Source organism: Buteo buteo, chromosome 26 (assembly GCF_964188355.1).
Source record: "Buteo buteo chromosome 26, bButBut1.hap1.1, whole genome shotgun sequence".
NCBI lineage: Eukaryota > Metazoa > Chordata > Aves > Accipitriformes > Accipitridae > Buteo > Buteo buteo.
The window spans coordinates 15,346,127-15,373,576 of NC_134196.1; the positions used below are offsets into that span (position 1 = coordinate 15,346,127).

Genomic DNA, 27,450 nt, shown 5'->3' on the forward strand with positions numbered 1-27,450 from the left:
TGCGCAGGCGCCCGGGGAGGAGAGGCGAGGCGAGGCGAGGCGAGGCGGGACGGGCCGGCGGCTTCGCCAAGGGAACGGCGGTGTTGAGGGCCGCGGCCCGGCAGCCCGCGCTCCGCCATGCCCGTGCGCTTCAGGGTGAGGCGGTGGGGGCCGCCCGGGCAGCGGCCGTGCGGGGGTGTGCGGGTTGCGGGGGTGTGCGTGGAGGGGCACCGGGCCGGGGGGGGGGGAGAGCGGCGGGCAGAAGGAGGGGGTGCAGCCGTCTCTGGGGTGCCGCCGGTAAAGCGGGAGACCCTTGTGCTGAGGAGGGGCGGTGAATAAAAAGCGAAAGAGTTCAGTGGTGTGGGGGGCGGAGGGTTCAGGCGGTGTTTGTTCTGAAGGTTTATTCGCTTGAAGATACGAGTCGGTTTTAGGCGTACCTGTTGGTGCATGAAATTATTCCACGCTTGGTTCTGCAGAGCGATCAAGTAGTTTTTGCTCTTCGATGGGGGGTGGGTTTGGAAGGTGCAGAGCTGAATCCCGCAGCGGCCCTGTTGGTGTTTCTCCCCTCGGCGATCTGTTCCCACCAGAAGCGGGACACGCACCCCTCGCTTGACAGACACCTCTCTGTTTGCTGCAGGGACTGAGCGAATATAAGAGAAACTTCAGATGGAAAACCCCAGAGTTTTGTAGCCCGTCCCAACAGCAGAAATCCTTGTGGGCAGGACTTCGGTCGGATCAGTTTGGTAAGCGCCCCTGAAAACTGCACCCCCAATTGCAAACCCCGGCGCTGTCCAAGCCGGCTCTCGTAAGGGTGAGCCTGGCCCGCAGGAGGCCCGGAGAGGTTTGCTGTGATTGAGTGCACAGCCATAGTGAGCTGGTAGCGTTTGCAGTTTGTGCACTTTATATAGTTAAAAGCGTATTCCTGGTCATCATTTAAGAATATGTTTTTGAATGCCATATTCTTTCTGGCTGCACTGACACTTGCTTTCCCCTTAGTGCTGTTTATATAAAACCTGAAAAATACGTGGTTTCTGACGTACAGTGTAAGCTGAGTCTCAAACGTGAACCACAGGTGCAGTGTTAACCCATACAGGGTGTGTAGAAGGAGGCATTGGGTTACCTGTGGTGCATGGAAACACCAAGTAAAATTCCGTATCTAATAGGAGACTAACTTGGGGCAAAGTTTGATACAAAGTGAAATTGTTATGAAGACTAACAGGGACAGCTAACTGAAATAAAACAAACCCATGAGCATTAAATGGAAAAGCTTGTGATGCTGTTGTCTAGGAGTTAGGGGTTGTAGACTTTATCATGGCAGGAAAATGTGGGGCTGGGAAGTAGAAGACAAAGGAAATAGCATCTGGATTGAAAGGCCCATAGGGAGTTGAGGAATAGGAGTAAGCTGGAGAGTGATGACAACTGCAGTGGTTTGAAAAGGAGCAGTAAAAAATAGTATTATTGTAGTGGCACAAGACAGATTAACAAAGTTGTACAATTCAGTGCAACCGCACTATGCAGTCCGTGTAATTAGAGTCCAATATATTCATTCCTACAGCATGATAAGTGTTCTAAATTACGGTGTAGTAATTAAGAACTGACCACTGGGAGTAGAGTTTGTTTTTCATCAAGATGCTAGACATTTTATTAAATAATTCAGTCATGCGAAAGTTTGTGTTACATATATTACTGCTTTCTTCCATTACTGCAAAATACATATTTCTTTAATCTTACTTTCCCTAGCACGTGGCTCTGTGCGTGGGTACCTGTGTTGAAAAGTATAACTTCCACGAATTCTGAACCACCCAAACATCCAAACACATTAACTTCATTTTAAAATTGTAATCCATGCTTCTTTTAAGTCAAAAAAACCTGCAAATTTTACAAGTCTTGCAATAAAGTCATAAGTTAGCAATACAGCAGTTTGTCCTCCTCCTCATGTTGTAGCAGTGTTTTTGTGCATCCTTGGTATAGTTTTCGTACACCTTTGTGTTCATTTTCACTCCCACCTCTTTTCTGGTCATTTAACCATCTACATCTTCGAATGTTGCTCTTGACACCTCATAGGACTTGCAGGTTGTTATTGATAATTCACTTCTGTTTTTTCCTGTTGAAACACATAGTTGGTAGTTTTAAGAATGACTTGGAACATCACCACAAAAAGTTAACAGCTGCAGGTGCTCTGCATTCCTTCCTGCTACTTTTCCAGTGTTTTTGCACTGAGGTTGTTTCCTACCACCTGTATGTGTAGTCGGACATCCAGACATTCTGTATATCTTTCACTGTTGGTTGTTCTCTCTTTCTACATTGCTTTTTACTGAGATAGGAGTTTCTCTTTCTCCTAGAAAGTGTTTTTTTCAGCCAGTTAGGGGCCTTCACTTATTTTTCCATCACAGTTGAGCACGTTGCAGTTGGTTTATGATTTCCAGCTTTAAATGTGTTCAGTCATTCAATCCTCCTCTTAAAATAGTGGGGTAATTTTATTTTCATCTGCACATGTAAAGACCAGCAATTCTTTAAAATAACTTGATACCTGGTTTTGTTACATAGTCTTTTTACAATTTTGGAAATGTTTTTTTGTTTGTACTGTAAAAAGTCACCAGCTATATGAGGTGGTTTTAAATCACAGTTGTATTAGATGGATAGGAATCTGTCACTGTCCTGTCACAATCGGTGCGAACCTGTTTAGCAAGGTGTATTGTGCATGTGTAATGAGAAGTGTTTGTGGCATACTTTATCACTGCAGGTTGGTTATTCTGTATCTCTGTGAACCACATTCTTTTCACTGGCTGTGTTAATTTTGTTGTTGTTCAGCTCCCAGAATCAACTTGCAAAAGATTGTCCTGTGACCATATTTGCTTTATAGGGTTTTATCCAACATGGTCCTGGAGCACCATGTTCCTGTCTCTAGTGGAAAGGAAAGGCATTTACAGATGGGAAAGAAGACAGAATTTCACAGCCGTGCCCATAATTCATAGGCTGTCATTGCTCAAAGATACTAAAATAGTTTTTTCTAATAATCAGTTGTATGATAAACTTTTAGTTCAGTCTGGTAATAGAGTCGTATTATGTCTTCAGTAGAATGTTTTTGTTAAACCTAATATGTCTTTTTCAGGAATCACGAGAGAACCAAACTTCATTTCCAAGAGAAGGGTACCTTACCATAATCCACAGATTTCAAAGTCATTTGAATGGACAGCAGATTGTGATTTGAATGACCCACTTGAAACTGAAGTTCTTAGAACTGCAGAGTTGCACACAGACCACAACAACAATGATGTGAATCAGGAAAAAATTGAAACACCAGAAGGACCCAGACTCCCCCGAGAAGCTTGGTCACATTCAGTAGACTCTAAAGGTGAAACAGCCCTTGCCCTTGCAGAAGACAACATGAAAAGATCACCCTCTGCAGCTTCAGCAAATCGAAATGAAGCACTTTCATCTCCAAAAAAGGAATTAGAAAAAATGGGTAATGGGGTAAGGGAAGATTTTTTATTTTTTTTTTAATTGACCAATATAAAAATTACTAATCTGATACTTAGGGTAATTTAATGCACATACACCAGCCTCTGTTGTCTAACTCTCTTCTTAGTTCTGTGTCTTGATATTCTACGTTGTAGCTTCTCTGTTGGGAGAACAGTACTTTTGAGACCAGATTTTGGTTCCACTTAGGTCAATAGGAAATGCCCTTCATGTGCCATCACTATTGATTTCAGCTAAACAAGGATTTAGCTAATAATATATAGACTTTTGGGGGTTGTTGGCTATAATGAGAAAATGTACTTTGTGTTCATTTAATTCATACAACCAAAACCCAAACCATTGGTTTGTAGGTGTGCATTGAAAGATATCTGACTTGCAAAACATTGTAGGAAAGGGAACAACTGGTGTTATTTTTTTTCTTTTTTCATGTTGTCAGCTTCACAGAGTCCTTCAGAGGAAAGCAGGCATGAATATTTCACGTTTAAATACTTTTCCCAGAAATTCTGAATATCAAAGCCAATTTGTTTGGAAGAGTCCTCATGAAAAGTCACCAATACTTGCAGCTGAACAGGTAACTTTTAAAGAATCCAGAAAGTAAATGAATACTTTCTTTTATGTATCAGCAAAGTTGCTTACCTTCCAAGATTTCCTTTCTTTCTCTTTTGGCAGGGGAATGACAAACTTGGATGTTGTTACGTGATTTTTTTTTTTTTTTTCTCTCAATATACAGAAGTGCAGTATAATTAGATTTGTTTCCCTGTGATTCTTTATTGTAGTCAGGTCTAATTACTCATTTTCCTTATCCGTGGTTGTATTCCATCCTTTCTAACAGGACCATTTTTTTCCGTTTGCATTAAGTTACCTTAGGAGCACTAAGATCCTACTCAATGTTACCCTTCATTTTTATAATTTTTATGTTATCTAGAATATAGCTAACCGACAGAGGAATGTTCAGGTGTTCTGTATTTTAACAACATGTCTTGCCACTGAAATCATTCAGGTTTCACTATTTATTCTCATGGTCTTTTATGGGTTACCACAGTTTCTTATTCTCAGTCTCCATCTTTGTGCATATATACTTCCAAGCTCTAAAGTGCACCTCTGTAGTGTTTTTTTCTTTCATGAGAACTGCTTATATTTAAAAGTGGAATCTTCTGATTTTAAGATACTCTTGTGGCATTTTAATACATCTCATGAGTTTGGGACTTTGTAGGATTGGAAGTGCTGCTATTTCTAATCAGACCACACAGTAACTCTGATTGTGAGACTGCTTTGTGTTTTCAATTCATTGTTACTGGGATCAGGACTTCAGAGACTCAGTCCATCTTTTGGTCATTTTACAGTATAAAATAGGCACTTTGCTTTTATTTTATCTTCTGTTTCTTCACTAGGAGCATATACATTAATGGCATTACTGCAGATGGTGAGCTCTCTGTTTTTACCCACGGGTAGCAGATTTGTTCAGTAACAGCTTTCAGAGGCAATAAATGTTGATAACCAGGATCGATCACTGTCCTGTCTTTTTCTGCTGGAATGCCAAGCAGATCAACTTACTGTGAGATACGTGTTTCCCAGCAGTCCCTTATCCAAGGAAAACTCACTGAAATGCATGACAACAGTATAGAAGTCAAAGGACCATTTGAGGAAGAGGCAGATCACAGAAAGTCACCTTACAGAAAGTTTTGTAGAGAATTCCATTTGATTCTATTAGAAATCAGTTTGATAATTTAATTACTGATGCTTTTGAACATTGTGCTATTTCAGAAGAAAGACTGAAATCTGAAACCTTTTTTTCACAGCTTATACAGAATAAGAAGCTGTAAGAATAAGTCTATAGGCACTATAAATCCTTAGATAAATAGAACTTAGAGACAATCTAAATATGTATAAATGTTTGCAGGTTCTAAACTTAAGATTAGAATTTAATGATAAAAGTTATACCTATTAACAAACTTATATTCTTTTGATTGCTATTGATATAATGGAGAATATACCTAACGCTGAATACTGACAATACCTTTCCCTTGAAGAGGTTCTGTGAAAATATCAAAGTTATCCAAGTTAGGTTATAAGTCAGACCTAAACTCTTTTAGCAAAGCTGGGGAATATGTATGCTTGTGACATAGGACATGGTCTTTTAATTCAGTACCCCATCAGGAGATGATACCTGACTGTGTATTAGGCAAATTCTCCACCTTGGTTTATAATACCGTATTGACTGAAAAATAGTGGATAGCTCAAATTATGCAAGCCCTAAGCTTCCAGTTTTAAAACACAGAACAGTTGTCTGTTACTTGTGGACTAGGCATGTACTGAGGACTCACAGGGAAGTTTAATGGCATATGTTTTAAAAAATAGGATCCTACATACAACTCTGAAGGTGAACTGTCTTCTAAAATGAATAAAATCTCTGTTAGTGAACTTCAGTAAGAACAGCGTTTGACCACAGGTTTAACTGCATCTGACTTGTATGCTTTTAAATGTATTTTTATCAATTAAGTTTCTCTTTAATTTGTCCTGGAAGTTAATTAGTCTGCACTTGCTGTATTTGTACATGTGACTGTCTCTGCTCTTACGTGAGTGTATTTACTTGAAGTGGTTAAGTGATTTTGAAAATTTAGCCTGAAGGTAAGCAAATCACACTTTTTTTGTTGTTGTTGTTTTCTTTCCTCCCCAGGTTATTAGCAACACAAGTAAATCCATACCTCCATTTAAATCTCCTGCAATTACTTCTGAAACTGCACATGAGAGAAATTTCAAAGGGTCTCCTCCCGTTAAGGGTCCACAAGAAAGAGGTGGTTCAGAAGAGAAAGAATTTCCAGTTTGTGAACAAGTAAAGCCCTAAAAGAAAGGCATTAGTATACTTACATAATTTTGATTGTTCTTTTCTATAATGCAGGGGTGGGTTTATTTTGAATTTTTTTAGTTTAGAGCTGTTGCTAATGACACTGGACTCAGTAGTGGTTTTGCTATAAAAGACAACACTGTACAGCTCTGTTTGCTTTTACGGATTTCTGCAGTGGGTTCTGTAGTTTCTGTAGTGCATTTGTTCAGTTTACAATGACATTTTAAGTGTGTTTTTCCTGTCACCTTAATTTATGAGTTTTCAAGTGTGGGGTGGTTTTTTTTTTTTCTTAGTTGAAACTTTGTTTCTGGTTGTTAGGATAGTTTCTGAAATCTAGATCTCTGATTTATACTCTCATTGGTACCAGTGCAGTCTCTTGGTATGCAGGAGGGCTGGATGGGAGGTCTGGAACTTTTTGGATCTCATAAATCAGACATAGTGTACATAGTGTGAATTAAAAAAAATATTTTGATGTATGGAAGATGCCACAGTTAGAACTGATTTTCAGCCAATAGTTGTAATTTGAAGAAACATGGAGGAAAGGTTACAATTAATTTCCCTTTGCCTTGATAAGTTGAAAGGTGAGTAATTGTGTTTAGGAGAGGGCTATGACAGGACATTGTGTAGTCTGCGTAGGCTCTGTTACTCAGTTCAAAACATTAAAATGTCTTTTATGAAAGTAATTTGGCTGTCTGAGGCCTTGCATTTCCTTGTCTTGCTCTTGGCTTGAACAAATTTAAGTGGACTTTTAGGAAACATGGCTATGGCCATTCTACAAAGTAAGTTTAATGAAAAGAAATTGTTTCAGGTTGAGACCTTTTAAAAATAGGTGAGAGCAATTTAGGCTGCATGACAGCTAACCTATTTTGCAAGGTGGACATGTGAGTTTCTATTTTTGTAGCAAGCTGCCAAGTGTAGTGTTGTCTGAATTCCTGCAGGTTAGCTAATCATCCTTCAGGTAAAAGGACCATGTATGAGTCTCTTCAGTATCCATCTCTGTTCCTTGATAAACAGAAAGAGCCATTATCAGACAACATGTTCACTAAGACCATTACTGAGCAAAATACATACTTAACATGGAGTGCCTGTGGGTCAGTTTAAGCCATTGGTACATTGGAGGTTCTTAAAGATGATTGTTGGCTTGGAGGCTTTATCATTTAAAACTCAGACCTGCCCAGTGCTTTAAATCTGGCAGCGAGGAATTTTATGTCCCCTTTTGCCTCTTCTAGCAGATGTGAGGAAAGCTTGAAAGGCATGGGAAGCATTTCTTTGTTTTTAACACTGGAAATTCAGGTTATGTTTTCCCAAGAGAGCTAATAAAGTAAAGGAAGAGAAGACATGAGAAGGGAATTTTGGTGAAAGCATCTGAAACACTTTTTGTTTATACCAATATCTCTTCTCCGATGAATATCTTGAAAAAGTTTTGCGGGATTTTGGTGGGCTTTTTTTTATTTTGCTTTCCTTTTTTTTTTTCCCTTGAATTTGAACAATATCTGTAAAGATCTCTAGCAGAATCAGAAATCATGCATGAGATTTCCAAGAGGATAAAACAAGCATGAAAAAATACCACCTTTAGTGTGAAAACTGAACAAGTCAATCTGACCCTTTATAAACCAGAATGGCAGCAAATTAAAAATTTGCCTTTTGGTTTATTATAAATTGGTTTATATTGCTTGACTATAAAGCTAAGAGTTTTTGGTTTTTTATTTATTACAAATCCCAGAAATATACATGTTAAGTCTTAAACAACTCGGGTTAGAATGCGCAGGTATCGTATTATTTTATTTCTGTTTCATGTTAAATTCATTTTGTAAAGTGTACAAAATGGATCAACTAACTAAATGGATGTTGCACTCAGAATCTTAGCTTTGGCATTTTGCTAGTTTATTTTTGTATTAACAAAAGAATGTAATATTCTTGTTTGTATTAAATATGCAAAACAGCTAAAGCTATAATAAATTAACTTTTTGCAAAAGCTTGATGTCAAAAGGAATATGAGGGTTTTCAGATTGTTAGCTAATGTGGTATTTTTAAAATTATCTTTGCCTTAGAGTAAGAGGGAAGAACCGTTTCAAAAGCCAGCAGAAGATGCAGCAAAACAAGGGAAATCAGAACAGAAACATCCTAAACAAAAAAATAAGCAACATATCAGTCCAAAGCCCCTCTCTTTACATACAAGTCGTGGGTATGTATGAAATAGGAAAACCTAGCCTAGTGAGTAGGTGTACAGCAGCCTAGTATTTAGACCGATGGACCTTTAACCATGCCATGCTGCAGATGCCCCCTTGTAGTGCTGGGATTGAGCTTCCTCTGGGTACATCTAAACCTGGTGTTAATTTCCATCCCCTTCCCTGGGCAGAGGAAGTGGAAGCTTTGTAACCACACTCATTCTGTTGAACCTTCTGATGCAATAATAATATTATTAATAAATTCAACATGAATGAAATTTAATTGGTGCAGTGCTGCTACTAGACTTTCAGCGAGTGTTTTGAAAGTTGTAGTCACCTTTCAAACTGCTCTCCTGTGCTTGCTCCACTCCTTAAAACTGTGATGATTGTAACTGATGTCTGCTTTTTCTAGTCTGTACCACCTTCTGTCCCAGAGTAACAAAAGCAAACACATGAGGTAAAGGGAAGTAAAGAAATCTGTCCCATTTAGGGTAACCTGACAAACATGGAAACAAAATGAAATTGTATGTTACTGAGTGCTATCTAAGTACCTTTTTCTTCTGCCACATACCTACATTGCAGGAACTGAACTCATGTTTCCATTTTCTACACATCTGAGATATGCCAAGAGAAATAAAAACCCAGAACGGGTGTAGGTTTTAAAATGCATAAATTAATCCATCTCTGCTGTCTTTGTGCTTAATGTCCCAGTGATTGCTTTCATTCACATGACTTTCTGGCAGTGTTAAGGCATTAGATTAAAGATGGTAGAGGAGACTTACCTAGGTCTGAATGCTGTTGGCTATTGGGAGATAATTACAAAATGATCACCCAAAATTCTATGAAGTAAAATTGCTTTATGAAAAGGTGAGTGGCTATAGTGTAGTTAAAACCTTTAACTCTGGTTTTCGTAGCTCTTTAACATAGTAGATTGTAGTCAATTTTGCAGTGAGTAGTGTGTAAAATTCTTCATCATTTGCTGTGATTTTTTCATTTAAGGACAAATTTCTGCCTCTTATATCTTCAGTGTGGTAGCACAAGACAAAAGTTTCCAAAACAGTCACTGGGCAAATAGCTGTCAAAATGTGCAAGTTCTCAATATGCAGGCAGGACTGTCACTTTGTATGCAAGCTGCCTTGCATGGCCTGCTTTTGCAGCAGAATGACTGGGATCAAGGCACAGCAGTGATGTGTTTTTTGAGCTAATACATTAGTTTTGCAACCAAAACTGAAGGAATTCTGTCAGTTTCAAAGAAAGGGGCATATGGAAAGAAATTTTGAATATAAAAGGTTTTTTTACCTTGGTATTTTTCTTTCTACAAGGTGCATTTTATTCTCTGACTTCAGGTTTTAGGATCTATTTCTGAAGAAGGATTGAAAAAGGGCTTTTTCACCCAGTGCTGTATATATTAAAATAAACTTAGTAATGTTCTGAAGCAAGATTAAAGACAAAAACCTTTTTAGATTTAGGCTGATAAATCCACGGTTCAGTGCTTAAGGACTTGAAGTATTTCTTATTGCCTGCTATAGGTTAGATGATGTTAATTTGTCTGTGTATGTATGTGTGTGGCAGAAGGCAAAATGAATCCATCTTTTCAAGTACTGAGTCCTTTTGAAGATCAAAGGCAGTAGGACATAAATAAATTATACTGACCATTGTTCTGGTAGTCAGGCGTTTTTAGCCCCAGCAGTTCACCCCACCCATATGCAGAGCTCCTTTAGAGTGGAATTCATAGAAAGAAATGTCTTGGACACTTTAGTGCCAGACAAGGCATTTTTACTTAAATGCACCTTCATCAGTGGCGTAAACCAAAATGCTTCACTTTGTGTTGAAGTAATTGAGGCTTATGTGTGTATTACGTTCTGATTTGGCTGTCAGGGCAAAAGCTTCTGGTAGAAAGGTTGTGAGGAAAAACCAACAAGAGTAACTACTTGAAGAGCTGCCAACTGTGAATGACCTTTTTCATAGCTTTCCTAGTTGTGTTGGTATGGATGAGCTGTGTTTCAAAGCATGCGTTTTTTGCGTTTCAGTCCTGGCATTTAAGTGCAAGTATACTTATGATTGTTGATAGAACTTTAAAAGTTCTCTTAAAGAGCATTCTGGATATCAAGCTTTACTCTTTCTGTCTTTTTTTCCTCTCCTCATTCTTGATTTCTTAGGAAGATGAACACTGAGTATAGGTCAAAATTTTTGTCTCCAGCCCAGTATTTCTACAAAGATGGAGTTTGGTCTCGAATCAGGAGTAAAGTTCCCGACCAGGTGAGTATTCTTAAAAAATCTGAAGCCTGAGTATGCTTTGTATTTTGATTTTTTTGTATGCAAAAAACTTTGACTTGTGGTGTTTATAAGATACAATTTTCAGATTGTAATGCTAATGACTCAAGTTCCCAAAGGTGAGTATACAAAGAAAATTAGGTTCTGACAAGCCAGTATAATATGTAGTAGGAAAAAAAAAAGAGACAGTGTAACTTAGAGAATATATTAATGTGACATGCTGTCCTGGGGGTGGGAAATGAGGGGTTCAGATCGCTTAAAGAATCACCCCCAATTGTATGAGCAATAGGAAAATGATTTAATAGAAATTTATATGAAAGTGCAACCTCAGAGAATTCAATGGCAAGTTTTACTCTATTACTTATTACATGGATAAAATGCACACAGGAAAATTAAGTTAGAATCAAGCTAAACTTATGTATATAGGGACCAAAAACATAACAGGGTAAAAGGGAATGTTACAAAGAATTAGTTTCTTGTGGTTTGTGCAAAGATCAGGAATGTGGGAAAGGGTAAGGGAGACCCTCCCGTTGAGTCACGAGGTTCAGAGAAGACCCCCTTGCTTTCTAGATTCCTGTTGGAGCCTAGGTGTGGCTGGATTGACTCCTAGTCCCAGACTTAGTGGTTTATGTCTAAAGGGATTATAATAGCAGCCTAAAATTCATTCACAATTGAAAAAAATCATGACTGAAATAGTACACACACACGTGCATAAAGGCACTAAGAGAGATACATAAGCAATTAAAAGAGGTATACCTGTTAAAAATTCCCCTCGAGTTCAGTGAAAATACTCACGTTGAATGCTTCAGCATCCTTCTCAATGGGCGAAGGGTTGAGCCTCAGGGAGCGGGGAGTATCAGCCCAGGTCCTGTTGGCTTTTGGCCACAGACCTCTGATCTTCACCAGCTGAAGAGTTCCGAGAGGCGTCCTGCTCAGAGGGAGATGCTGGTCGCAGCCCGCTGCGGTCCAGGAGAGCTCAAAGGGCCTCACTTCGTACCACTGCTTGTAGGTTCGGGAGATGATTGACTTTTGTCATCAACAAATTGCTGGAATCCCAGCTGCGCTGGAAAATTCCAAGACAGAATAGCTTAAAACAGATACGGGATGCTCCAAGATTGTCAGGGGAGGACTGTAATGTCTCAAGGTTGTTATGAGAGAGAACTGGCTGCAGGTTGTTATGAGAACTAGCTATCTCTACTCCTGTCCCCCACCTCCGCCGTGTAGCAGGAGTCCATGAGACGCACAGCATACCTCCCTCTCTTAGCTGTGTAAGAGTTCCTGGCACAGTCAAGGGTCGCTTAACTGCCTGAGTCATTACACTTACGCTAAGGCCTAGCGAGCCTTCCCAAGTTCGTGAATCAGCCTGGGGAGGGGGAAAGAAATGTACCGCCACACATGCAAAGTGAGGGGGGAGCTTTGTTTCCCTTACAAATTGGCATCATGCAGAACAGAGTCTCTTGGAGCAGATGATTGTAGCATTGATGTTCAGTGCAGTTGTAACAAGTGTTAAGTTTTCAAAATGTAGAATTAGGTGATTCCAAGGGAATACAAGGAAAATGCCAATGTACATATCAGCCTAGGTCAGCTTGATAGTCAAGATCAGCTTATTAGCTTGTCATGCTGAATCCATTCAAAGTGGTCAGCTGAATTCAGTTGTACACAACACAAAATTAAGAATTTCTCTTGCAAGTTTCAGCCAATCTAAGTATTTTCATGTAGTTTATTCAGTAACTATGATCAGTATTACACTGTATAGGAACCCGTTTGACAGAACTCTGAAAATGCTGAACAGCTTCAGGACAGTAGGATTTCTGGGCAGGATTATTGAGTATGGTTTCCTGAATTAGTCAAGTAAATCAAAACCTTTAGCAGTGTGCGAAGAAACTGCTAGAGCTAGTTCTGCAACTGTCAGATTTCACTGAAGTGACTTGGGGCTTCTCCCAGCTGATAGAGGGAACCTTCACGAGACACTGTGTGTTGCTAAATGTGTGGCAAATACTTGGAAATGTGAGTTTCCTTATCAGTTGGGACCAAGCTGATGTGGAAGATAGAACCGGAGCAGATGGCTCTAGGGTATTGGGCTTTGAGATTTTGGAAATAACATTCTCTGGGAATTGCTGGTGTAGTGTGGTAGCATTCAGTTTTATGTTTTCTCACTGGACTTGATCTAACAAGTAATTTTATTTCTCTTTTCAGGCAAAAAGAAATCTATATTGAATATATATGAAATACTGAATGAGAACTAGGTCTCAAAGTTTAAAGTATATTGTAGTTTGAGACAATTCATAATCCGATTTTGTGTATGCATGCATGACATAATCCATTCTGTGAAAAACAGTCTCATGAGAATGTTAGAGGACTAAAACCAAGCAATATTTTTATTTTTTGTATGTATTGATATATGCATTAGACTTAGCCTTACCATCACTAAGGCTGTAGAGTAATCTAAACTACTGCATGCAGCCTGACTGTAAGCAGTATACAGAATGTTTCTGTAGAATATTATGTCATTTTCCTGGCATGTAAGGCTTTTGTCTGGAGACTGGATGTTGCATCAGTAGCATTCAAAACAGTCAGGAGCAGTGCTCAGCTTCAAGAGCAACTGACTGGTAGGCAAGAGAGGGGAAAGGGGCGCGTTGCCTTGGAGTAGGTTGTGTTTGCGGCACAGCCAGCTGGGAGGAGTCACTGCAGCAGAGTCAAGGCAAGGAGTGAGGAGACTGCAAGTGAAGGATGCGTGTTCTGCTTTACCAGGCAGGATCCTTTTCAGGTTGTGTTTGAGAGGTGTAGGAAGTAAATATATGCGGCATTTAATTAGAACGTATGAGAAACAAAGAAATTCCCACTCTGTAGATATGTGGTTTGGATATGTCTGACTTTTCCATGGAGATTGTCTTGCTGACAAGGGAATTGCAGAGGAAACTAGAAGGAAGTCACTTGGGAGTAGGCATGAAGAATTCAAAAAAGAATTATTAGGATTTTTAGGGCCTTCTAAACAGAAGAGTTGTGCTGGGTAGCTGGAAGAACCAAGTTAATTTTAAGACTATAATAACAAATGTTTTATTGATGACAAATGTGCTTAGCTTACACGCACTTTTTAATGTATGCATACCTACATTAGATCCTAGTACGACTTCTTGTAGAAGAGACTTTTATAAATGGAATTACCTGGATTTCTCCTCTCAGACTTTTAAGTCACATGCCTGTAAGCATATGTCATGGTTTAACCCCAGTAGGCAGCCAAGCCCCAGCCAGCTGTTCGCTCGCTCCTCTCCAGTGGGATGAGGGAGAGAATCGGAAGGGTAAAAGTGAGAAAAATCATAGGTTGAGCTAAAGACAGTTTAATAGGTAAAGCAAAAGCTGTGCACACAAGCAAAGCAAACCAAGGAATTCATTCCCCACTCCCCATGGGCAGGCGGGTGTTCAGCCATCTCCAGGACAGCAGGGCTCCATCACGCCTAACGGCGACTTGGGAAGATGAACGCCATCACTCCAAATGTCCCCCTTCCTTCTTCTTCCCCCAGCTTTATATGCTGAGCATGATGTCATATGGTCTGGAATATCCCTTGGGTCTGTTGGGGTCAGCTGTTCCAGCTGTGTCCCCTCCCAAATCCTTGTGCCCCCCCCAGCCTGCTCACTGGCAGGGCAGTCTGAGAAGCAGAAAAGGCCTTGAGGCTGTGTAAGCACCTTTCAGCAGTAATTGAAATATTAGTGTGTTAACACTGTTTTCAGCACAAATCCAAAACATAGCCCTGTACAAGCTACTCTGCAGAAATGTAACTGTATCCCAGCCAAAGCCAGTACAGCATATCAAACCAGTTTTGCTAGTAGACAAAGAATAATATTTAGGTTGTGTAAATGTGATAGTGTTTGGGATTTTTTCTATATAGAGTTTTTTTAATTCACTATTGTCTTGTTAATATTTCCATATATATCATTGAGGGTTATAACTCTTCAAAAAGAAGTTCTGGGTGTAGTGAAAACAAAGAGCAATATTAAAGCTTGGAATTTTCTGGTCTTCAAGACAGACTGGAAGAAAACCAAGGTTAATTCTTAAACCCTCTGTTAATACAAGAATACAAATGCTGATAGACCTGATCCTTGGGCAGGCTTTTGTTTTTTTTTTTTTTAAGCATCCATCAATATTTTTGTTTTAAGAACTACAGGATGGGATCCAGCATGGCTAAAAGGGTAGGACTGAATAAAATATTTCATTCACAGTTCAGACTTAAAAAAGAATCTAGCCATTTGATAAATATGTAAAGAGCAGATTAATGAAAGTATTCATTACTTGGAAAAAGTGTCAAGTGCATCGGTGTTACTGTAAAGCAACAAAGGTACTTTGGCCATTCACAGTATAGGCTGCCCAACAGTCCTTTTGGTTTCTACATGATTCCATGCCTGTTCCTGTACTAATGCACTCACATGAAGAGAAATGTTCTTCAAAGCTGTACCTAACCTCTGCCTCTGATGGCTTGTTGAGACTCACCCCCGCTGAGGGTGCCTACAGAACATCTTTTGCATACGTGATTAGATTATAAGCTCTGACTGATTCAGTCTAGTTTCTCCCTCAGCTGTGACTGCACATGCGTAACTTTGTGTCCAAAGCAGACTTTCTGAATTCTGAGCCCAAACAGGCAAAGGCTGTAATAGAATCCTGATATGACCTTATCTGTAGCGATTACTCTTAGGCCTCTACAATATATTGTTAAGGGTTGCTTTTCAGCAGTCAAATGAAAAAAAAAATCTCTTTGAATTATGCTTTTGAAAAATTAATGCGGGCAATTCACAATCACAGTAGGACTCTCTGGGGCCTGTGTCCTGCTGAGATAATGCTGCCTGCTGAGTCACTGGAGGAGACGGTTGTCCTTTGTACTTCTTCACAATTTGCTGGAGACATAGTATTCTTCCTCCCCCTGCAGTGTCCTGTTCCTCTGGATTTATATTCCTTCTGTTGTGGCTATCATAATTAATTTTTCATTTTTCTACTTAAAGTGAATAATCCAGTAGATCAATTGCACCTCAAACTTTAAACTCTCATCTTAAAATATTAAGTATATATTTTAATGGGCTATTCTTTGGAAGTTTAGTGGGTCATATTGTGAGATGTTAGCTAGTGTGGGCTAAGTAGATTTCCATCTGCTACATCCAATTACTTTTAGTGGGTTTAACGGGATTTGGCCCACTTAACTCTGTTCCTTGCAGGAAGAACGATGTGAAGTCTAACATGAAAGAAGAATAAATAAGAAAAGCTATGAAAATGTGCTAGAGGAGGTGTCAGTATTACTTTCCTGCTCTTTGACAAAATAGTTATTTCCTATGAGCCATTTTTAGTGAGCCAGAATTCACACAACAATATCACAAAGTTATTTTTGATCATTTAAACATAGAAGTTTTGTTGTTGCTTTCTCTTCCTGCACTTCAGTTGTGTTTGGGTGAAGGACACAAGACTGTGTGAGTGTTGAAATAGTTTTAACCATAAAAATGATGGTGTAAAATCAGCAGTATAATGTCTAAAGAGAGGGCTTACCACTTTTTTTTTAAGACTAAACCTGACATCTCATTCTTACAGTTACTGATAGCCTCAAAGGAATGCTTTTGATATTATGTCTTACATAGAGAAGCACCAAGAGTTCTTACATAATCATCACCTCCTCACTGAGATAAGATTAATGTAGCTAGAGACAGTTGTGGTGTTCACAGCATACAAACTCAGTATTACACATGCACATAGACCTATTGACTTGAAATAATCATAAATTTGTGTGTGGTGAATGTATGTTTAAGTGTTAAGGCTTAGAAATCTAAATTAACTTCTGCAAGCTTGGCAAAGACTGGTGAAATACCAGTGCTGATGTATTTGTTTTACAGCTTTTTACTGAATCTCAGGGAGGCAGCATAGAGCTATGTTGACAGGTTTTTAGTACATAATTTCTTACTTAGACTGAAATAATGTTACAAGGGTGATAATAACAATACAGTGTTGAGAGAAAAATAAGAAATTTTAAAATAATTCTGTATTCCTCTCCTTAGGCATCTCAAAACACCTTAAATTCCATGTGGTATATGGAGGTTGGTTGCATCTAAGTTCCTGTTTGAATGTTTGGAGCACTGTGTCTGAGCGCTGATGGAAAAACTAGAATCCAGCACTACACTTATTCATAGTTGCTGCATAACTTTTTGTGCTCATTGAATGAGTAAATGACAATTTTGCTTTGGCTTCATGGCTCAAACATGCTTACTAAATACACGCTTTTGTTATTTTTTCTTTCCTTTTGTTGCATTTACTGCGGCATGCAATGTTAGTGCTGTGGGTGGCCCTGTATTATGAATAACTTGCCGTTCTCCTTTGGCTGCCATTAGCTAATGCAAATATGTTATAATGTTGTAGCCTATTAGTGAACTTTAAACAGACATGCAACTTATGAAACCTTGATGTGCAGGTGAGAGAACTTCGAGAAAGAGCAAAGGCTTACAGGCAACGAGTAGAAGGAACACACTTCTCCCGATACCATCTCAATCAGATTCTGTCTGATAATAACAGTCTTTGGGATGTGTCCTCAAATTCCAGTTCAGAAGAAGGCATCAGCAACAATATCAGAGCACTAGATCTTGCTGGGTAAGGTGGTCATTCCTGCCTATTATTCTGTAGCTTTGAAACAGAGCAAAATGCTGAATATAGGCTTAGCATAGCTGTGAGATCTTGGATGTTTGACTGTATTCAAGATGTGATTGGACAGGGTGCTAGATAATGTCATCTAGGCTCCCTTTCCCCAAGAAAGGTTGGACCAGATGGTCTTTCGAAGACCCTTCCAACCTGGGCTGTTCTGTGTTTCTGTGATATGTAAATTCTCTGGAACAGATGAGGGCATTTACCTTTTCACAGATACATCAGTTGATCTGTGCTCAAATAGAAAATGAGGCGCAGTCCAGTCTTCTGAAAGAAGAGGAAGATACTCCTTTGTAATTCTCCACGAATGCATATTTAGCATGGCAACCTCAGTCTCATCAAGTCTGGAGGAATTTCACACTGAGTCATATTGAAGTAATACTCTTCTTTCCACTGGAATGATATGAAATACATTTTGCGTACTCGGATGTTATCAATGTTCTTGTCAGGAATAGTGTACATCCATTTTCTCCTTTCTTTGAAGGCCATCAGATATTAAGTCCCTTGCTAGGAAAATTCAGAATTAGCGTTTTAGTAAAATGTACAGACAGCTATTGCTGAAGCAAGGAGAAAAAAAAGCACCATTTGTGTCTTCTCTGAGATCTGATATTTAAAAACAGTGCCTTGGATGCCTCTGTCTGCAGTCCACTTAGACTGCTGTATGTGCACTGCTTGTGTGTGGGGGAGAGATCTACCCATTTGCATGACTGTAGCTCTAATAAGGGTTGAGGGTTGACATGTAAAAGAGTATTTATTAGACTATAATGTGTGACATTAAGTATGGTGTAAATTTTTTGGTTTACTAGTTTGGTTTTTGCCTGTGAAATACAGATCCTCTTGCCAATCTCATTTCTGTGCACTGGGCTAATTTGCACTGATTTCTGTGAGCAGTTGAGAGTTTAAGACTTTCAAAAGTTGTGCCTAAAAAGGAGTCTTCTGAACTGCTTGGCTTTCAAAATTGTGCCATCAGACAGTCTGTATGCACGGAACTAGTTATTTTTTGAGCACTTCTGATAATCGAACTTGTTTAAATTGGAAATAAAGCCCTAATTTTACATTCCATTTTTGGAAATGGTGATCTAGAAGGAGTTTTCATAGAATCTAGTTTGAAAATGGGTTGTGCTTGAACATCAGTTAAAACTTCAGTGGAAATTTAACCATTCATCATGTCAACTGTACCACTTTTTAATATCTGAGCTGTACTTTTGGCAAAGGACTGAACTGGATGAATGTGTTCTACATAGACGTGTGTAAATTGTGCAAATCAGTGGTATGAAACACTGCTTTCTTTGTTACCTAGAGTTTCTGAAAAAGAGACTGCACCAAGCCCCAAAATGCTGCAGCAACCTGACTCCAGAGAACAGCCACACCAGGACAGCACTGAGAAGAAAGACATGTCAGATGCTTTAACTGTTCCAGTCAAAAGGCGTTTAGTTTGGGGTGAACAAGAAGGTACTGAAGAAAGGGAGAATCGGCAATCAACAGAAGAGGAAAAAAACCAAGATGAACAGGCTGCAGTTGTGGCTCAGCAATTAGAAGAAAACAATAAAGATGCCAATGAAGATAAGAAAATTGAAGGGTAAACCCGAACATTTTTGTGGTGTATATGTATAATTTTTTCCTCTAACATCTAAGAAATCTGTAGGTTAACTAATTTTTGTTTTAAAATCAGATTTACTTAAGAGAATATAAGTTGGTGTGAGACTACTTTGTTTTTAATGGTATTAGAAAGAATAAGAAAGTTCAAGACACTGAGGTGGTTGATGGAAATGGATCTACCATTAAGAATACTGGATTTCTAACTTGCAAGACAGAAGTTTGTAGAAGCATGAACAATTCTGATTTTTTTGTTCCAAAAGTATGTAATTTGCAGTATGGGCCTCTCAGAACAGGCTGTTCACTACACAGCAGCCAAGTGTAGTGAAAATTAAAGCTCACAATTTCCTTCAGATTGACAGCATAGGATTGATAGGACTGAAAGGATAGAATACATGCTGATCTTGTACTTAGCATCTTTTTTTTCTTAAAAAAAATTCATGCACAAAGATGAAGGATGGGAGGAAAAAATAACTAGCACCCAGTAGTTACTGGTGATTATGTTACTGAACACAGGTGGGAAAAAGGTGTAGAAATAATGAGAGAGAAATTCAGTATGTGCATAGTACTGTAATTGACAGTTGAAAGATCCAAATTATATCTAGTTACAGAAGTCTCAGGCTTTTTACTGTGCAAATTCTGCATACTTTTTTTGGTAGAACAATGTTTTAGTTTGATAGATACTTAAATCTGAATAACTTTGGCCCTTGTTACCATACCATCTAAGTGTTTTGTATTCCTCATTGGGTTTTACCTTTGGTCTTGCAGCACGAATCAAAGGTAAGGGATTGTAACTGTCTCCTTTGGGGTTAATATCCTATATGCAAACCCAGGCAAAGAAAGATTGAGATGCTAGACTCAAATAGAAATTAAATGCAGGCTTTCAAAACCATCATCCTGAAAACCTTCTTAAGTTTCTATCTGATTCTAGACGTGATCTAGTTTATAAATGTATCTCTGATTGACACAGAAGATTTTCTGTCATCCTGCAATGTGTGTGCTGAGATATGCTCTGGACTTGGCCATGCAGAGCAGCTTAACACTTGCATGTTATCTAAGCCTGCTTGAGAGCTAGAAATGAGGCATTCTTTGCCTAGATGTCCTCAGAGCGTGTCTAGCATGCACTGACAGGATCAGGTTCCTTGCACAGTGTGGGTATGCTGCCGTGTCCTTTTGAAATGCATCTGGAGGAAGACAGAAGTGGTGGCGCTGATTTATTTAATAACCTGGGGGCTAGAGTGGTTACATAAATGTGGGATACTTGGTTTCAGTTCCATCATGTTGACTGAAAAGAGTCAAACCCACGTTCCCACCTCTAAGGTGGCAACCACATTCAAAGTTTTTCTGGGTGAGTACTCATTCCAGCCCTCCTGTTGAGTCTCTGCTACTGTGCAGCAGTACATTCAAGGTGTATTGGGACAGAGGGAGCCTGAATTTGCAGCTTGAGACTGTTTATGTATTTTATCCAGTTAAATAAAAAAAAAATAATACAGAAACTGAGGCTCAAGGGCTGGAATCCAGGACTCCCCATTCCAAGCAGATGTTTTAGCTACAGGCTGTTGGTGTTTTATGGCCCTAACTGTCTTGCCTTAGGCTTCATTGTAGGAATGTATTGGAAACAAAAAGCTCGAGTGCAAGGCTTCTCAGTCCTTAGCTAATCCTTTAATCATTGCTCATTTTTTTTGCAGTGAGAATACCTTAGTATTGAATTCTTCTGCAGCTGTGTCAAATTCTTCTTCTGTATCCTCGAGGATAGGCGGCAGGCTTCCTACTCCAAAGCTGAGAGCGCTTGGTGGAGCTCAGAGGACTCATCATGATCTCACTACCCCAATTGTTGGTAAAAAGACTTTTAAATGCAAAGCAGTATTTCAAGAATGAAAGAAAAAAAAGACATGTATGAATTAATTTATTAGGTTATTTAAGGTAATAAAGCGTTTTTCATCTTCTTCACTACAATAGGAGGTGCAGTTCTAGTGTCTCCTCCTAAATTCAAGTCTTCGTCTTCACAGCAGAGAACACGAGGTTTAGGAACAGACCCTTCTTTGGCTAAGCAAGGTGCAAGAGAAGCTTCCAAAAGAAGGTCCTTCCAGGTGAGCCAGGAAAGAGACTTACCATTATGCATTTTAGGAATGTGCTTTTTAAGTAATTGTGAATAATTTATTTAATAAATCTTTTTCCTGAGTTGTCATTTACTGTTCTAAAATTCTCAGCATCTATGACTAAAAAGGCCAATGTCTGAATAAATAATTTTTAGGGGGGAATCAAGCAAAGGAGTTGAGACTATTGGAGTGAGATTGGATGAGCTCTATTTTGTCTTTTTCTGCTAAATGCACAGGATCTGTTTTTTAAAAAAAACCCAAAAAACAGTTGTTACCAAGAGCTGTCAATTTCCCGATTAATGTTACTGTAGCTTGCCACTGACACAGGGCACAGCTCCAGATTCCTTGACTTGAAAGAAGTTCAAGAAGGAGAGGTTGGGTGTCTATGTACAAGATAGGTAAATGTGCCATAATAGTTTCATTCTCTCTTTCCTTTACTTTTGTGCTTCTTTTAGTTTGCAGCTTGCATAGTTACTAAAAGAAAAATAGAAACATTTAGGAGTTGTTTAACTGTCTTCCTCTCAAAATTGTGTTTTTTTTGTCAAGTTGTGCTTAGTGTTCTACAAAGGTAGCTAGCATTTCACTGCATATGTCCTCTGTAGTAGGTTCTGTAACAGAAGCAGACACACTTGCCTGAGAAGTTGGTTAGGTTGGTTTAAAATCTAAGAACACAGTTTTTTGCTGTGAAGAAAATAAGCTTTTGGTTTGACCTGACTAAATTACTTTCAGACCATGTTAAACACTTGTTACTCGGAATAGATTTTCTTTAAGCTGTCTCACAAACTTGAAATACTTATTCTTCCAGTATCCTCATGAGAAGTGTAACAGTGTAAAGCTAACATGTGCTGCATATGTGAGGATCTGTACTGGAAGGCTGTATATGAGATGTTGGATTTTTGTCGGTTTTGGTTATTTTTTTTTTTTCCTTTCTATTGTGTTTTAGCCTGATGTGGAAGTGGAAGCTGTTTCACTCCTTACCTCTCCACCTGCCGGGCTGGGAACTTTGGATCCTCTGCCACTTAGGCAGGATCAGTGGCCTCCTAACAGTGTTTCTGATGAGCAGGTTCCTCTTGCTTCAGCCCATCAAGAGCATTCCTCTACGCCTCCCGTGCTGAAGTCAGCCAAAAGCTGCTCTGTGCCTTGCTGGAGTCCCTCTCGTCGTATTCAAGGGACTCTCAAGGATCCAGAATTCCAGCATAATGGTGGGTTTTGTGTATTAACTTGCTGTGTTAGAGTGCTACAGGATGGAAATTGCTACCGTTGTCTAATTTTGCCTTATTAATTTTAATAAGTACTTACTCATTATGAGAATAATTTGGTTTAGCGTGAACAATGGTAATTTTTAATCTTTAGGCTACAACTGGATGCTGTGACACTTTTCCATCTGGAATTACCAACATCGGTGTTGTCCTTGTTTCGGCTGGGATAGAGTTAATTTTCTTCTTAGTAGCTGGTGCAGTGTGTTTTGGATTTAGCGTGAGAATGATGTTGATAACACATTGATGTTTTAGTTGTTGTTAAGTAGCGCTTATCCTAAGTTAAGGATTTTTCAGTTTCCCATGCTCTGCCATTGAGCAGGTGCACGAGAAGCAGGGAGGGAGCATGGCCAGGATAGCTGACCTGAGCTAACCAAAGGGATATTCTATACCATAGAATGTCGTGCTCAATATATAACCTGGGGGAGTTGGCCGGGAGAGGCGGATCGCTGCTTGGGCATCGGTCAGCGGGTGGTGAGCAGTTGCACTGGGCATCACTTGTCTTTTCTTGGTTGTTTTTTGTTTTGGGTTTTTTCTTTGTTATATTCCTTTTCATTATGATTATATTATTAGTATTGTATTTTATTTTACTTTAGTTATTAAATTGCTGTTATCTCTACCCATGAGTTTTACTTCTTTTTTTGATTCTCCTTCCCATCCCTCTGGGAGCGGGGGAAGTGAGCGAGTGGCTGTCTGGTGCCTCACTGCTAGCTGGGGTTAAACCACGACAGGTGTGTAACTGAGGACCTTTACAGTGTGGTATTATTTCGCAGGAGTTGTGGATGTCTGAGAGATAAGCTCCTTAAATATTTCTGCAGGATATGGAAACAAAGAAGCCATCTATAAAAGATGTATTGGATATTGAGAAAAGCCATTTCCTGGCAGAGGAGGAATTTGTGCTGGAGTATTTCACAGATTTTTTTAGCAATGTTTAGGGTTACTGGGGGCATAAATTTGATAAAGAAAAGAATCCTTCACCCCTTAGTCAAAATAAAGTTTAGGTGCTTAAGTCTCCATTCCAGAAAGACTTTCTGTAGTTGCTTAAGGTCGCACTACTTTCTGTAGTTGCTTGGTCCTTTAATTATAAAGATTACGTAAACTACAGTAGTATTTCCATTCTGGAATGGAACAAGTAGTTGTCAGATTAAGTGGGATGGTGAAATCCAGAGAATTTCCTTGGAAAGAGATTAGAATTGGTGCTGTGTTCTAGCTCTGCACCTCAAGTGCAGTTCACTAACTTTTATTATCTACCAAAGATAGGTGCCTTGAGAAGAATAGAGTAAAGTAAGTTTATTTTACCTCAGCTTAGAGTGAAAGAATCTCATGGAGTTTTTGCTATGTTTGCTATTTATAAGACTCATGTTTTGGAAATAATGTTGTAACCTTTTTAAACGTTCTAAAATGAAATATTATCCTTTGTCTGTTTGAAATGATTCAAAAATATGCCTTTGACTTTTTGTCTTAGGGAATGTTGGCAATCCCAAAATGAGATCTTTCCAGTTACCCTTTCAGGAAAGAAGCTATAATGATGAAGGTATTTCTCGTCCCAAAGTATTGTTGTATATCATGTGTATGTTACCTAGATTAATTTTAACTTTAGCAGTAATGTGAGAGGTCTCTGAATGCAGTAAGTAATACTGGTTTATGTGATTGCATGAATAACTACTGCATTGTTTCATCAAAATAATTTGAAAATGTTCATCCTAGTGATCTGAAGTATGAATATGAAGGTATATTCTAGCATGAATAAACATTAAATGTGGCTGAAAATTAAATAGACCATTGTGGTTCAATATGGTTAATATAGCTTGCTCAGTTGCATACCTAAAATCATTTCCTCCCTGCACATTTTTTAAGCCCTTGTGTTGATAGCAACAGAAGAAATCTGCAAAGTGATGACAGCTCAGGTTGCAGCTGCAGTAACTTTGGATGCAACTTTAAAAGTACCAGAAATCTTAAGAAAAAGATTTTGTTTGTGAGACTTCAGCACCAGATACGCAGCATGCAATGATGCTACTGACTTTAATTTTCACACCTGTTCCTTTGCTCAGTGTATTAGGGGCACTTATGGCATCCTGTTACTCTGATTGCTGGTTTGGCCTTTTTTTCTGTTAATGTGGGGGAGCAGCCAGTGCAGAGTCCACCAGTGCATCTTCTTGGCCCTTTTGTGGACAGACACAAGTAAACTCTTTCACTAGTGTGAGTCAACCAAAGGCCCTGTAGCCTCCTTAGCTTGAGCTGCTATACGTTGTTTCTTAGCATGGTGTATGAGGTTGAGCTTGGTGTGGTGCTGTGCTAGTCACAATCATCTGTGTTTGGTTCAGATTAGAATATGGGCAGAGCAAGCTTATATCTGATTGCAGTTTATTTATAGGTATACCCCAGAGAAACCAAAAGCTTTTTTCTGTACCCCTTACACTTGTTTGCTCCTTGGTTTTAACCAAGGTTTAGGCTGATTCTCTATTTTACTCATTGTAGTTGGCTGGAAAATATGTGGGTTGTGCAGATGGCTCAGCCAAGCATCTGTGTATCTATGTAAAACATGCAAAATCCTATAGTACTCTGCAGCTTCCCACAAGCGTGTTGCACACAGACTAAATGCTGTAACTGCTGTTTCTTTTTCTTTTTTTTTTTTATGAGCTGAGTGATGATATATGAGCTTTCAGAAACTGATGCAACGTACCAGCTTACAGATACTTCTTGTGCTCGTATTTGTTCATATACGTACAAAACTCGGAGTTATCCAACGACATGTCTGTTTGCAGAAGTGCAGTTAGGAGTTTTCTCATACATGGGAATATAGTTGTTACGCATACTGTGTGAGCCTGTTATGGGCTGTTTGGATCACTGTATTTCAAAAATTCAGAAATGCTGCTGAAAAGTTAATTGAAAGACTGACAAAGTACAGGTCCTGTTCGGATTGAGTTGTGGAATTTTTTGCTGATTTTTTGTTGGTAGTGGGGGCTGGAAAGTAGCGATACAGTTCTTTTTAATCCATTGCAGGAGAATGGGTGTCATTTTCCATACAGAGCATCTTGACAGAGCTGTAGCAACATTTTAATAATGATGTTGAAGTATAATGTTGTGCTGTATCAGAGAAGCAGCATCTAGGCTGCTTAATTTTAAGAGTTCTGCTGGGTGTGAAGTGGACCCTGTATTCAAAAGGAAGACCTTTCAAAAGTACATTTTTAAAGCATGCTTCTTGTTGTCTTTGTGTTAAACATCCTGTTTTCTTCAGAAGACGCATTTCTTCTAACAGCTTGTGAGACACTAGCTGGGTTTGGCACAGAAGGGCCCTTTCGGCAGCATAGGTTCTGATGTTTTAGTTATGTGTTATTCTATGGTTGTCCGCTCTGCTTGAAGAGGTGGGTTGCTTTCATGAATATATTATCAAAGTCTGGTCTGTACAGACTTCAGTGGCAGAGGAACAATTTCTGAGGAGAGTAAATGTAGAGATGACTTGGAGAATTGGGCAATTCCCAGGTGAGAGTAGGGATCTCATTCTGGAGTTTGTCAAGAGTTGGGCATGTAGCTCTCTTAAACTTAGCTTAGCATCCTAGTAGCTTTCTAGTGAGATTCTTTTCCAGCATGTCAGTTACCAAGTAATAGAATTGAAGTGTATTGTGGTACTATTTTAGCATGCATTGTGAAAGAGGGCATAAAAATATTTGCACTTTCAAAGTCTGCCATAAATGTTAATTGTGCTTTAATATGTGTTTTTAATCTTCCTTGTCGCTTTCCCCACAGATGACAGGTTGTCTCAGATTTCTGCTCGCTCGGCAGCATCTAGCTCACTTGCATCTCAGATACTGGAACGAGCTCAGAAGAGGAAGGATTTCTGGGGCAAGACATAATCTCTCCCAGCTGTTGTATAGAAACTGTTCTGTAAAATTATTTCTTTTTTATAGTTTGTAGTGTACATTTAAAAAAATTGTGATTGTAGATATCATGCAGCATCCTTTCACTTACCACTAATATGGCCCAACTTTTAGGACTTGCCATCCCAATTTAAAATTTCAATATTTAAACCAGTGTTGAAAGCGTAGGTCCTTTATATCTGAGAGTTATGTCTTAATTCACTGTGTCACAACAGCCACATGTTTTGTTTTTTTGTTTGTTTGTTTGTTTTTTTTTCAGTGGCACCTCTTGAAACTGAGATAATTATTTTTTTATACAACCTGTGTGTTACTTTTCAAGGTATTTTGCTGCAGTCATGTGGTATGACCTGGGACAGTATTCAGGGGCAACACCATCATTCACCAAACATCTCAGTTGCTTGATTTTAACTATCTTAAAGGCCACTGTGGTATATTTGTTTATGTTACTGCATGAATTGTCAGTACAACACAGTGCTGTAACAAAAAGTTACTTTTACTACTTACTGCTTTTAACCTGTTCCCCAAAAAATCTTATTATTTCTTAATGAAGCTAACATGGAACATACAGGAGTTTGAGAAAAGAACACTAAGCGTGAGGGTTTGTTCATTGTCCACAGTTTTTTGGCCAGGATGACTATTAGAGTTCAGTGTGTACAGTACTGAAGTCATCAGATGTACTGACATGAACTTTTGTCTTTTTGTGGGCAAGACCTGTGTTTAGTATTAACTTCAACTTTTCTAGAAAAAGCAACCTCAGCCACCTTAAACAGTGGCCTTCCACATCCTCACTTCAAACTCAGGTGTTTAGGAGTAGTTGATCTCTTAAAGTAAGCTCAGAAGAATGTTTTTCTTGACTTTGATGTTTTAATTACCTCTCCTCCTAGTTGCCCATTTCTGGGAGACCAGCATACTGTTACTACTGTCACAGTGAAAAAGGTTTGTGATTTATGCTGACAGCTTGTTTTATCTTTCCAAGTGATGCAAACAAGTTAACATGAAGTAGAGGAAATAGGTGGCTAGCAGGCAGTTTGGTTCTTTGTGTGTGGCTTCAAGTTTTAATACTACTTCATTTGGAAATTTTATACAAGAACATTTTGAATTTTGTACACATTTGCTGACATTTCAATTTTGTACACAATTATGTATGCATATTACTGAAAATAAAAGAGGTTGGTTGATTTGTTTCTGTTCAAGTTATGCCAGATAAG

General features: G+C 38.9%; 1 protein-coding gene across 2 annotated transcripts; it reads left to right on the forward strand.

Annotated features, from left to right (window-relative positions):
* MDM1 (Mdm1 nuclear protein) lies at window positions 1–27,420 on the forward strand. 2 transcript variants are annotated; one of them, XM_075057823.1, is made up of 15 exons: window positions 1–135; window positions 617–722; window positions 3,092–3,453; window positions 3,896–4,030; window positions 6,137–6,292; window positions 8,356–8,489; window positions 10,632–10,731; window positions 16,777–16,815; window positions 17,187–17,362; window positions 18,714–18,992; window positions 20,698–20,846; window positions 20,969–21,099; window positions 22,052–22,310; window positions 23,830–23,898; window positions 26,112–27,420. In XM_075057823.1, the coding sequence occupies exons 1-15, from the start codon at window positions 118–120 to the stop codon at window positions 26,216–26,218; spliced, it is 2,220 nt and encodes a 739-aa protein (XP_074913924.1). In that variant the 5' UTR covers window positions 1–117; the 3' UTR covers window positions 26,219–27,420. The 2 variants fall into 2 exon arrangements, with proteins under 2 accessions (XP_074913924.1, XP_074913925.1); XM_075057824.1 differs by lacking the exon at window positions 6,137–6,292.
* Window positions 27,421–27,450: the final 30 nt, after the last annotated feature.

What these genes read in the sequence shown, in the direction of transcription:
- MDM1 (XM_075057823.1), top strand. An exon ending in TCTCACTACCCCAATTGTTG is followed by an intron (nt 20,847 to 20,968) that starts GTAAAAAGACTT and finishes TCACTACAATAG; the next exon opens with GAGGTGCAGTTCTAGTGTCT. An exon ending in AAGAAGCTATAATGATGAAG is followed by an intron (nt 23,899 to 26,111) that starts GTATTTCTCGTC and finishes CTTTCCCCACAG; the next exon opens with ATGACAGGTTGTCTCAGATT.